Consider the following 13,128-nt stretch of genomic DNA (forward strand, 5'->3'; position numbering starts at 1 on the left):
ACCAACTGAGCCTGATTTAAGGTCTCAGAATCCATTTTGATAGGATGTTTTCTTTTTCTAAAGAAACTCCCTCCCCGACTCGTATATGTCTGTTTTGTATCTGCTGTGATTAAGAGCCAACTTGACAGAGTTGGTGGTTGTTTTGTTGTTTTGCTGGTAATGGCAGTGGAGAAGGGAGCGGTGTAATGTTAAGTGCATGCGGAAGGAGTTTTGACATCCTTTCTTGTGGATGAAGATGATGAGGAGAACGATTGCTCTGAATGTGGTGTCTCCACTGAAGGGATTGTGGTTTGCATGATTGAATTATCCAGCTTTTGATGTGTATGCGAGCATTGATACATGCATGGATGCACATACACACACATACACAGGCATGCGCGCACACACACACACAGGCACACATTCACATATGCAGAGAGGCTTTGGAGTTTTGGTTCTGTGATTGAGTAGGTGGTTGACCAGGGCTGGCATGGCATTTTGATGAGCCTCTCTTTGCTATTTTCTCCTATTCGTTCATTTGTTTTCCTCCCTTTCTTTCTTTTTCTCTCTTTTTTCCCCTCTCACTATCTCCCTTGTGCTTCATCACTTTCATTCAGCAACTGCAAGCAGTCAAACACGCATATTTAGCTACACCCAGTATATTTGGCTGGAACGCAACAGCAGTGCCAACCTTATTAACACAACTGACTGAGTGATGAAGTTGCGCGATTGGTCGGCCTGTCGCGTAGTGTCGGAATTTAGCAGTTTTGTCATCCCATCATCTGTGAACAAGCACTGATTCCAACCTAGAGCCTTTGTCACTAGTACATTTCCCAACTCCTCATTAGCCACTTTCGTTCTAATATGGTGACATATTTGTGTATTTGGTGAGAACGTCGTCAGACTAGGTCACCATTATAAAGTCATAGCGGCTTGTAAGTAAGTTGTGGCTTGGAAGTCAGGTGTGGTGAACATGTTAATGGGCCACGTTTTAGTCACTATTTTTTAGTTGTTCCATTGTCTGACAACAGAAACAGAAAAACTTAAAAAAAAAAAAAAAATTAATCACTGTATATCTGAAGATATAGAGTAGGAGGAGCACAAATAGATAAAGGGATGAAATCGAAATGCAACTGGGCAATGACACATCCCATCCATGCTCGGATTTGACCATGTCTTGTTTCCTATTTGCACAGAATGCACTACATAGTCATTTATTTGTATACTGTTTGACTGTCTTTCAGGCAGCTGTAGGCAGTCACACCCAATTGTGAGCAAGCACATTTCATTATTTTTTCACATTTTCCAAACGGGAATCAATTAAGTTTGTGTTTATCAGTCCACTACAAACATGATTAAACCTCTGTAGAAGGAATAACATTCCAGCGTGTTGTGTTAAACTTTACGAGTTGATGAAAAGTGCAGACTAGCTGGTGAGGGATTTAGTGTGGGGAAACATTGCGCCTCTGGTACTGTACGCAGACTTACAGTGCTATTTTCTCAAGCTAGCTCTCCCTCATTTGAAAGCACGTTTGTGTATATTATTAGCTTTACCTAGCGAACGTAGATGCGAAATAACTTCTTTTTTTCTAAATCAATTTGCTCGTTAGCTGGGCTGTGTGTGTCCGTGTGTATCCGTGTGTTCGCGCTCTCTCAGGGCAAATGCACTCCCATTCACAAACGACATCCTGAGATGCCTCCAAGCTCTCTGTTTACATTTTGCATTCTTTCAGGCGCTCTTATTCAAAAACCAGAGCCCTGCGAATGACCAACCACAGGAGACTGTGGAGAGAATTACCCCCCCTCCTCCCCTCTACCTCCTTCTCTCTCACTCGCTCTCTCTCTCTCTCTTTCTTTCTATCCCTCTCTTTTCCTCCCTGCCAGAAAGGTCTCTCTCTTTACCCCCCCCCCCCCCCCCCTCCTACCACCACTCCCCGTCCCTGGCTGGAGAGAGTGGCCTCAGAATGCCAGATGTATTACAGAGTGAGCCACGGCAATGTAAACACTCAGCCCTGCCATGAGAGCAGGGTGGTCTGGCCTCCCTCCTTCCCTTCCCTTCCCTCCCCTCCTGCTCACCCCCTCCCTCCCTCTTCCCCTTTCCTCTCTTCCCTCCCTCACAGCGCTGACTGCCAGAGGGGTGGAGAAAGTACAAAACAGCAGAGGGAGAGCGTGTGTGTATGTGTGTAAGTCTGTGTGTGTGTGTGTGTGTGTGTGTTGGGGGGAAGACGGAGCGAGGGAATAAGCAGGAGTATAGTAGCGGTAGTGTGTTTGTGTTTTGGCTGCAGTGCCTACCGTACACCAGGAGAGAGATTGGGGTGTGGATTGATGCTTCTCAGACTGCAGCAGCACCAAGATTTTTTTTTCTTGCAAACATACTATAGACATCTGTGTATGTGTGTGTGTCTGTGCGCGGGTGTGTGTTGTTGGAATTTTTTTTTTTTTTTTTTTTTAGCCCCTCTGGCACACATGGGTTGCGTATATAGCCGTATAGTTCATTGCAATTCCAACAACACAACGTCATAGAATCTGGCAGTAACAGCAATTACACCAGTACCACACATGCACACACAAGGAACAAAGATATATAAAACGTTTCCTCTCTCAGATGATTGAGAGGTTTGGAGCTTCAGAGTGAGTCAGGATGCGTCAGAGTGAACTAGTCTCTCGTACTGAGACTTCCCGACAAGCCTCGTAGAAGCATCTGGACAAGAGAAACACTTGTGAACTCATGCCATAGGCTGTGTTATTAAGTGCAGCAAAGCATGATGGGTGTCACTTCTTCTCTGTCATCGTGCCCTTAACCGTGAAGTAACCAGCTAATCATTCAGTTACTTTGAACCCCTCTGTGTGTTTAGTGCCTTTTAACTCATTGTTTTGATCTATTACCTGCTGCTTTGGATCATCCTCATGGCTCTCTTGGTTCAGTAAAAAGCTCTGATGACCAAAGAGCAAAGTTAGAGGATACTAAACATAGTGTAGCCTCCCTCGGTCTCAGAGCCAGATATCTTTCTCAGGAGTTGGTGTAGTTCAGACTGTTTTTAAAATTAATACTGGACTTAAACCAGTCTGAAGGTGCAGCAGGGTGCAACACTCGACCTGGCTCAAAGTTTTCCACAATGTAATACAACAGCATCCAGCAAAGTTCTGCATTGGTAGATGACTCTGTGCCACAAATCCCATTTGTCTCCCAGTTATCACAACAAATGGTCATCATGGTTGCACACAGTGTTTTGGCACCTTAACCCCACCCACCCATCGACACACCCACATACAGATCAGGTTGGTGTCAAGAAACACAACTCCAACTGAATGCTAACATTGCTTTAGGTCTGCTTAATGTGTTGAAGTAGGTAAATGAAACCTGATGAGGTGATAACATATCAATGTTGTGTTTACGGCTTATTTCGCTGCCCCCAAGTGGCCAAAGAATTATTCACACAGGTGTATTGGAAAAAGGAACTGGAACTCATATATTGCATGAATTGATATTGTTAGCTGGCAAGTGATAAAGGTAACCATTAAAACATCTGTGCATGAATGGAGTACCTTTTCCTTTTTGTATTTCTTCCTGTCTTCCATTCATGCTCTCTCTGTCTCTGTGTCTTCTATTGCATACTTAGGAATGTGTGATTTTGGCATACCTGAAATCATGGGCCATCTTTCCAGGAAATGACAGAGATGGCTGGCTGAGATTGGCCGCTCAGGCTCATGTCACGGTCTGTTATGGCTGGGCCGTGGGCCAATCATTGGGCAGTAAATGCAGCAGGGGGGAGGGCTCACCTGGCTAGAATTCGACAGGCACACACACGACAGGACGTACAGCATGAGATGCTATTCTAGCTGGAGTTGTCAGAACATTTTGGTTTTTTTCTGATTATTCTATTAATTTCTTTCATTTTGCTGAACAAAACAACCTGGGTTGTCTCCCTGGAGATTTTACAACAGTTTCAATAACAGCTGCATGAATCTCTTGTTTACTAAGAACGATTAATACATCTATTGCCTGACACCTTGGACATTCGCAATCCAGAACCACTCTGTACATGCACATTCTTCTCCTACTACTCTTTCCAATGCCCTCTGAATCCATCGGAATTAAATAGGAGTGTTTTTTTTTTTTTTGGGTGGTGTTGGTGGTGGAGGGGGGGGTTGCATGTGTAGAGCGGGACCTGAATGAAGGCAGCAACGTGGAAGAATCTGCCCATTGAGCAGTGTGTGAATGTACACCTCGGGCCCAGGGGAAGCTGCATTGGGAGCCAGCCGACTGCTAAATACACCCATTTTAGGGGCTGCAGGGGCTGGACAGGTGATTAGCATAATCAGAGGCGAGGGGAGCCATACATATGGTAATGACGGAGTTGGGGGGTGAGGGTTGGTGGTATGGGTGTGAGAGGAGGAAGGTGGTGGTGGTGGTAGTGTGTGTGTGTGTGTGTTTTTTTTTTTTTTGGTGGGGGGGTTGGTTGGCAGCTGGGGTGTCACATTTGTGTCAGGGGTCGGGGTCCTTGTCGGGGGTGCGGGGGGAGCTACAGCTGCACGTCAGAGCAGCTTCCACTCTCTGTTTCTTGTCATTTCTCTCGCGCTCTTTTGCGTCATCCTCCTACTTTTCTCCTCTCCCTCTGTAGTCACCCATGATCTACCTTGCTCGTTTTTATCCCCTCCTCTGTGTGGCAGGCCAGCCCCTGCCCCCCTCCAGCTCCTCTTTGAAAGCTGAAAGGAAAGAGGGGTAAGAGAGAGGTAGAGAGCAGGGTGGGGGGAGCAAGAGAGTAAAGGGACTTGCCATGGGTCAGGTAGGGTCTCGGCTCTCAGTGAGGCCTTTCATCACATATTTGCGGCTGTGTGCACACCTGCATCGCACAACCCACATTCAAAACTTCCATTACGGCTGTGTGTATACTACTGTATGCTGCTTTATTGTTTGGCGCTCTCGCCCCTGCTGCTACGACAGCTTGAACTAAAGCACTGAAAGAAGGGATAAGGTGGAATCAAGATCCTGAGATGGAATTGGAGATCAGTTGTTGCAGTTTTATTCAAGTATTTTGTGGTTTTCATAGAGAAGGAAAAGTGAGATTTAAGATTATCATCCTGATTCCAGAGAAGCCTATTTGTGTTGCTGAATAGTTAAATAAAACCAACAAGCTCAAACTGAATGTTTTTCATCTGAAGTTGTTTCTTTGATAGGAAAATGTGAAACATTTGTTATGTAGCTGTTTAATACGTTGGAAAAAGCCTTCGATTTTGAACAAGTCTATCAGGATAGAGCAGTAATAATGTGAGCGTCAGATACCTGTGTGTTTACTTACAGTACCAGGAAAGTCCATGGAAACAAAGATGGAGGGAGAGGTAGAGGTAGCATTGCTCAGCGAGACAACAGGTGGGGTCTCCTGGGTGATCAGTGCTCTGACAGATGATTGGCAGTAGCAGCTGAGAGAGAGATAAACAGGAAGGAAGAGAGGATGTGGTAACTGTGGGATCGAGACTTAACTGTGGGAAACTCTTACCTAGCTGGACTGACCAGGAACTGCAGTGATGCAGTGTATCGTCGCTTGTACTGGATGTGACATAAAAAATACATATGTTGATTTTTCGCTTGGCATTTAATGTAACATATGTCAAGTCCCATTTTGGTTCTGTTGCATAAATCTGACAAAATTCTCAATTTCTCATACAGGTAATACACAGAAAATTAGAATATCATGAAAACGTTCATTCATTTAAGTAATTCAACTTAAAAGGTGAAATGAATATATTATTTAGACTCATAACAGGCATTGTAAGATATTTCAAGCTTTTATTTGTTAGAATTTTGATTATTATGGCTTACAGCTTATGAAAACCCCAAAATCAGAATCTCAAAAAATTTGAATATCGTGAAAAAGTTCAATGTTGTAGCTCAAATTGTCAGCCAATTAATCCAAAACACCTGCAAAGGGTTCCTGAGCCTTTAAAAGCTCTCTGTCTGGTTCAGTACAGTTCGCAATCATGGGGAAGTGAATGAACTTTTTCACGACATTCTAATTTTCTGAGTATTACCTGTATATAGTGTGTCACCTGAAGAATCAAACATCTGCATTCAAGTAAGATGTATATTTTCATACATTAATGTGGTTAAAACACACGTGGTGTCTCCATGCAGTTTTGTGGGAGTGATTTTACATATCACATCTTCATGTAGGTGTTCTTCTTCATTCCTCTCACAGTGTATGGGGCCAGGGGTGTGGGAGGGCGCTGTAGACTTGGTGGCAGAGAAATGACCTGGTTTTGGGGGGGCTTCCTCCTCGCCACAGGGGGTCCCTGCTGAGAGGGGGCTTAATCCAGCTAATCCTTTCTCTGCACGCACACACACATACACACTCTCTCCCTCTCTGACACACACAGATGTGTTAGCCACATACACATACAGTACATTGACATATGTATGAGGTCCCTGCAGATGCATAAATGATCCCTTTTAGCCTCTTGTAGCAATACATCAGATTACTGTTATTGGTGGTGTAGCTGATTCTACATCTCAAGTGTATTACTATATGTGAGAAAATACGCAGGCAGAGATGGCGTTCTTTCTTTTTTTTGGTGGTGGGACGGGTTATGATTTGTACACACTGGATGAACAAGGTGTGTTTTTTTTATACCGGTGTCATACTGGAGAGTTGTTTGCCACTGGTGGCTGCATGTTTTCCTTGAAAGTGTGAGACGCTTCCGTTGTCAGGCGTCAAAGATGTGCAAGGGGGTGGGGCTCTGCCGTTGTGTGTTGTATGGGGAAGAGAGAAAGTTTGGCGAGGGTAGAGGGGGAGGTGGGCTGGCTTTGACAGAGGGGCCAGGCTGATTGCCATCATGATCTGGCCAATCAGAGAGAAGAGCTGAATAGAGCAAAGAGAGAGAAAATTAGAGTATTAAGAGGAGGGGGGAGCTCCGAATTGAAAGGAGGGAGGGGGTGATGTCAGTTCCTTAGAAACCTACTTTCTCTCCCTTCGTCCCCACAGCCCCCCATTCCCCTATTTTGAGAATAGGGGGGGACCAGGGGTTAATGTTATGCAACACACTGAATACCCACACAGAGGGCTCAAATACAGTGACACACATAGACCTGCCTCTCCTTCTGCTTCTCTTTCTCTTTCTCCTTCTCTTCTCTTCTCTTCTCTTCTCTTCTCTTCTCTTCTCTTCTCTTCTCTTCTCTTCTCTTCTCTTCTCTTCTCTTCTCTTCTCTTCTCTTCTCAAGTCATCAATAGTTTAGTAATGCTTGCATGGGTGCCATTGCACACATAGACACACATACACAGGTGGCAGTGTACACAATCTGCATGGATTGCAGAGATTGCTGGTGGAAGGAAGTATTTACATAATCGTGTAGCTGAAGGCCGAGAAAAAATGTCTTTGGCCAACTGATTAATCCTGTTTATAATGCATCAACAAAAAAATCCATCCCTTAAGTATGCAGAACCTACAGTGGCATATTGGAAGAGCTGGTTTTGACGAGCTTGGAGTTTAAATTCATGTTGTGATTTTGGTTTTTGATCAGAGCAGCTGATCGCTCAAACAATGATCAACCATAAGAGTGAATTTGTTGAAAGATGAGAGAGTGATGCTGCATGTGTGGATCATGAATGAGAGAGTGGGAGATGGAGCTGGTTTGGACAAGATTGTAAAGTCAGTGACACTTTGTTTTAGGTCACAGCAGCTGAGCTTGGAGCAGGACACCTTCAAGATATCAACACATGCTGGGGTCAACCAGTTTTCTTAGGAGGAGGAATAATGGGAATATGTGTCATTGAAGAAACACAGCTGTGTGTACACACACACTCTCGCACATGCTTGCATATACACCAGTGTGCACACACACTCATGCACTCACACATATTTTCTTGGTCCAGCTGGGGTGTTAATTTCACCCCAAGGCTGTGTGAGTGTTGACCCCAAAACGCTGTAACCTCGTGAAGTGTGGAATTCTCTAAGCCTGAGGCCGTAATGTGCTGTTTCCTGTAGAGAGAGAGTGCATTCCTTTGACTTGTCCCGTTCCTTGCTGCTTGCTGTAAACTTGAGGTCTTTGGGTGGCAGTCCGCAACTTGGAGAGAGTTCAGAACAGACAGTGAGTTCTAAGCACGATCCTCCCATCGTTTTTTCTCCCCACAATCAGACCTTTCTCAATCTCTTTGCACATGTAGAACATGCACACTTAAAAATGGATAAGACTCTTTCTCTATACCCATTATCCCCATTTCTCCTCTTGGCATTTCAGTTAAACTAACCCAGAGGCTAGCTCTGCCGAGCGCTGACGATGTACCAGACAAGTCGACTTGTTAGTGCACTGTCAGCGTGCGTTGGATCAAAATCAGTTCCATGCCTGCTCTTTTTGAAGGAAGGGCTGGTGTAACGTAGCGTTGTAGCTGGCGTAGCAGTGGAAAGCATGTCGCTCCAGTTAGCCCAGGCCTGCTATTAATGATGAGTATTATAAACATGCCTTCAGACAGGATCAGATGGGAATGCTGTTTGGGTCCAGAAAAAAAGAAATCAAGTGTGTTTTCCTAATGCCCCAAGACATGGCCCCCTCCCTCCCTGTTCCATTGGTCTGACTGGGTGGTCCAGCTCAGCAGAACAGGCATGCTTATGTTCAACTTTAATGCCATTACAATGGGCTGAAAATATTCAATCTATGCCTGCTCTTGCATGGATTGAACAGAATTGTTGAATTGGATTAAGACATAATAAAATGTTACAGATTTTTCACACAGTTAGCTCTCACTGGACATTTTTCATGCTGTGTGCGTGCGTGTGCATGCCTGTGTGCCTGTGTGCGCAAAAAGGGACTTTGCCAGTCTTCTTGGCTGTACTGGGGTGGAGCAGGGCAGCTAAAGGGCCTGACAGGCTGCTTTTGTAGCTGGGGCTAGCTGAGAGCTTAGAGCGCACGCACAGGGCTTAGTCCCACCACGATACTGGGAGCGAAGCCTGGAAGAGAGGCTCTCTCTCTTCTTTATCAAACACACTCACACACTGTCACACACACATGCAGTCAATGTGGTCTGGCGCTGCTGACTTGTTAGCAAATTTGAGTAGAAACATTGAGCTGTTTTTGTGAAATGTGGATTTGTTGGAGTGATGTTAGTCTTTTGGGTTCAAAGGAGTGAGGATGTTTGGCTTTGCCCTGGTACAAGCTCACTGTAAACAAGTGCTTTTGTGTTAGATACAAGTCTAATTATCTGCTATTGAAAAAAGAAGTTGAAAAGGTTAATGTTTGTATCACTGCATGGGTTTGATGAGGATATGATGTTGCCCAAAGGAAGTTATCAAAGCAAAGATCGAAGGCCAGCACAAAGTAGTGTAATTGTGTGTGTGTGTGTGTATGTTGTATATTTGGATATTTGCACGGAGGATTTGGGTATGTAAATGTTAACACATTAACTCTTCTTTTGTCCAGTTGGTGGGCGTGTGAACCAGGAGCTGAGGTACACGCGACAGAAGATAGGCGAGGAGGCCATGTTTAACCCTCAGCTGATGATCCAGACGCCGCGGGAGGAGGGAGCCAATGTACTAACGGTGGATGCACTCCTGCAGCACCTGGAGTCAGCTATCCGAGCCAGCAGAGTTCATGTTTACCTTTATAACAGGTGATGCATACATTTTGAGTGTTATATACCTGTAATTTAAGTATCATATTTTTCAGTTGTGCACAGTCCAAGTGAAGAGAGATTGACCAAAATGACTGACTGTCTTTAAAAAGGGCAACATAATGAAATCTAATTACCCCACTGAAGATGAACAACACTGTGATTCTGTCACAGAGACACCTGTGGTAATCTTTGAGATCATAGTTCAGCTGTGTAATGCTTTACATTACACTGTACAGATATATAGCATACCTGTGTATCTGTGTTCAGGTGTGCTTTGGCTCACAGCACTTTCATGATGACAAATGGTTTATTGCCATTTTTCAACATTCTTTTTTTTTTATCATCAGTGCTCCAGCTGTGGCTATGTGGCATTAAGAAAACTAAACAGAAACTCTTTTGTTCTCCTTTTTCAGACAATGGAAATTAGAACACTTATGCTACAAATCAGGAGAACTAGTCACAGAAACTCATTTTATGGATCAGGTAAGATGATACCTAATTCATTTCATTCATGCATTTCAATTTAAGCTGCTTTTTTCCATAGCAGTTCGCGCTGTAAATCTGTGTCTATTTTCCTGTATGTGTGTGTGTGTGTTTTCATCCAATTAGATCATAGAAAAGCTACATCCCTGCCTCATCATCACCCCTTTGGACTGTTTCTGGGAGGGAGCCAAGCTCCAGTCTGGAATGGTCTATCTCCCGTAAGTAGACGAAACTCCTTTTTACTAGACAGGAATCAGTATTTTATGATGTGTCAGCACAATCACAACATGCCAACACAGCATATCATTAGATTGACCAATCATGAAGTCAAGCGATCAAATGCTTTTTTAAAAAGATCATAATTAGGCACACAAAGAGCTTTCCTCACAATGAGGCCAGCTGGCAAAAATGATGTGTGGGGACAATGAGATCTTGAACGCTGAGCCTGTGAGTTCTGGTTATGAAATTAGTGTATATGGTAACAGTATTGGTATGTTCAGATTGTTTTCAAGACGGGGAGAGAGAACGAGAGAGGGAGTGAGGAGGAGGAGATCTGGATCTCTTGATGTTGTTTTTGCCCCTTTAGCAGAGGCTGCCCAAACACGCTCAACCCATCCAAAGAGACACCACAGAGGAGCAAGAGTGTGTGTTTGTGCGTGCGTGTGTGTGTGTGTCCTGAACTCGTCCCCTCTGAAGGCTCTATTGTAGTGGTTGCTGGCATGCGTATCGCTGGCGATAGTTTCTCTCCAGCCCTGGGCCTCACACCATTGTCTGGCCCTTCTGTTGCTAATGGCCTGCTGCTACAGTAATACTCAGCAGACCTTTACCTCTGCATGTGTGTGTGCATGCACATAGTGTGTGCCATTGTCGCCAGCGCAATACGGGCGTTTTGTCGATGTGTGAAAGTGTACCGGCTTGAGTCGCCGTCATCAGACTATGTGAATATGGCGAGTATGTGTGTTGCCCGGTTGGTCTCAGATGGTAAATAAGGTTTTTACTATGTTCTGGTTGGGAGGCTGGGAATAATAACCCAAGCCTGGTTAAGCACATACAATGTAGTCTGAATGACGGAGAGAGGGAGATTCAGAGAAAGAGAGATTGGAATGTGTGAGGCAGAGAGACAAGGACCGGTTTGGAGCAGGAATTCAGCACTGTGCCATTGCATGATGGGAATTGGTCTCCATTTATCACTTTGTGTCACCTAGCAAGAAAGACATTGTGGTCCACTTGAATTGATGTTGTTGAGGTAAAGTTTGGAGGTAAGTGTGGGCTGACATACCAAACCCACACTTGAGCATGTTTTGTCCTTTCAGTGGTCGTCTCCCCTGATAGTTCTGCCGTATCTAATAAAACAAGTGTCCTGCAGAACTAATAATACCGGTAACATTTAAATCGATTCAATGTGGACGCCATTTCGCACAAAGGAAAAATTTCAGTTATTGTCGCAGTTTTGGCCATCGGTTATGATGAGTATTCATCATTGTCATCACAGAGATTTGGAAACATGGCGATAGAGAAAAAACACACAGCTGGCAGAGGAACACAAGCACTCCGTTTGACAGGTTATAAATAAGTCATGCGGAAGCTCAAATATCTGAACAACTTTATTCAGAGTTTGAGTGAAAATGAGAATAACCAAAATGTCTGGGTGGTAGGTTGGGACTTGGGTGAGTTGGAAGAATGGCTAAAGGCACAAATACACTTATCCATGGATGGAGTAAATGAAACGTGGTTAAAGTCATAGTTAAACAGTATTCCTATTTACTTTTAACTTTGCAGAGGTAAAGACCCTCTGCAGTGGACCAACTTTGACCCTAAGGAGTTCCTTGAAGACTTACGAAGGGCAAATTTCCCTGTGGAAGCATTTGAGGACATGTTGGAAAAGGCAGACGTTGGACACGGCTACATGGATAGACCCTGTCTTAATCCTGCTGACCCTGACTGCCCCCGCACTGCACCCAATAAGAACTCAACTAAGGTAGACACAAGATGTCACTTCAACATATCGTTGTGTGCGTGCAGCATTTATATGTTTTGGTAAAACAGAAGCTGTTTAGCTGTTGACAGTTGTTTTCCTGCTTGTTGCTTTTATTACACCAGCCATTCGATGTGGCGCGCACCCTGAATGGCGGCTGCCATGGTCTGTCCAGGAAGTACATGCACTGGCAGGAGGAACTGATCGTAGGAGGGACCACCAAGAACGGCAGCGGACCCCTGCTCAGGTAACATACCCACACTTACACATACACACCCTCATAAACACTGCTGTGATCGCTGCAGCGCTTATTCTGGAAAGAGTGTGTTTTTTGTTCTTTTATGCTCTCCGAAACGATGCATGCGTGCGTGCGTGTGCGCCGTGTGCTGTAAATCTTGCAGTCATTAGCAGATTCCAGTGAAATCTTAGAGCTCCAGCTGTTCCTGCTCAGCTCTGGCTGCTCTGCTTGGACACTGCCCACTCCTACACACACACAAATGCGCACAGAGTGATCTATTGCCTGGCTAGTTTATCCAAATATACAGTTATTTGAGGTACATGATCTTAATTCCAGCACAAGTACCAAGACAAAGCTTATAGATTATGTGATATACCTATACCTACAGTATATATGGAGTTTCATGTGTGAAATGTGCTGTATGCCCTTCATAACAGAGCACATTAAATTCAGTTTTTTACAATTATTATATGTGTTTTTATGCAAAAATTATATATATAAAACATACACACTTTATAAAGCAATAAGAAGCTTCCTCAAACCGGGGAAAGCTACTCAAATTATCCAACATTTTGCTCATGGACCACTTATTTTAAAATTTTAAATTGCAGATTTGGATTGTGCAAGCACATGCATGTACATACAAAGGCAAAACATACACACACCCGCTGTTGCACATTCACACACATACTGGTCACCGGGTACAGTGGGGTGCGTTGTTTGTTTTGTGGTTGTGTTTTTTCCTGGCAAGTTTGGGTCATTAGGGTGTCTGTGCGTGCCTGCCTGCCTGTGTAAGTGTGTGTGTGTGTGTGTGGTTTTGCTGCTCTGTCCACTGGGCTGTTACTGCTGGC

The 13,128-nt window shown here is 44.3% G+C and overlaps 1 protein-coding gene across 1 annotated transcript in view; it reads left to right on the forward strand.

Annotated features, from left to right (window-relative positions):
• ptch1 (patched 1) overlaps positions 1–13,128 on the forward strand; it is a 47,291-nt gene that overhangs the window by 7,794 nt on the left and 26,369 nt on the right. Inside the window, exons 3-7 of the mRNA XM_083979653.1 lie at positions 9,389–9,578; positions 9,995–10,064; positions 10,191–10,282; positions 11,844–12,042; positions 12,165–12,286. Of these exons, the coding sequence (XP_083835779.1) occupies positions 9,389–9,578; positions 9,995–10,064; positions 10,191–10,282; positions 11,844–12,042; positions 12,165–12,286 (673 nt within the window). The remainder of the gene's footprint in view (positions 1–9,388; positions 9,579–9,994; positions 10,065–10,190; positions 10,283–11,843; positions 12,043–12,164; positions 12,287–13,128) is intronic.

Source organism: Trachurus trachurus (assembly GCF_905171665.1).
Source record: "Trachurus trachurus genome assembly, chromosome: 9".
Classification (NCBI taxonomy): Eukaryota; Metazoa; Chordata; class Actinopteri; order Carangiformes; family Carangidae; genus Trachurus; species Trachurus trachurus.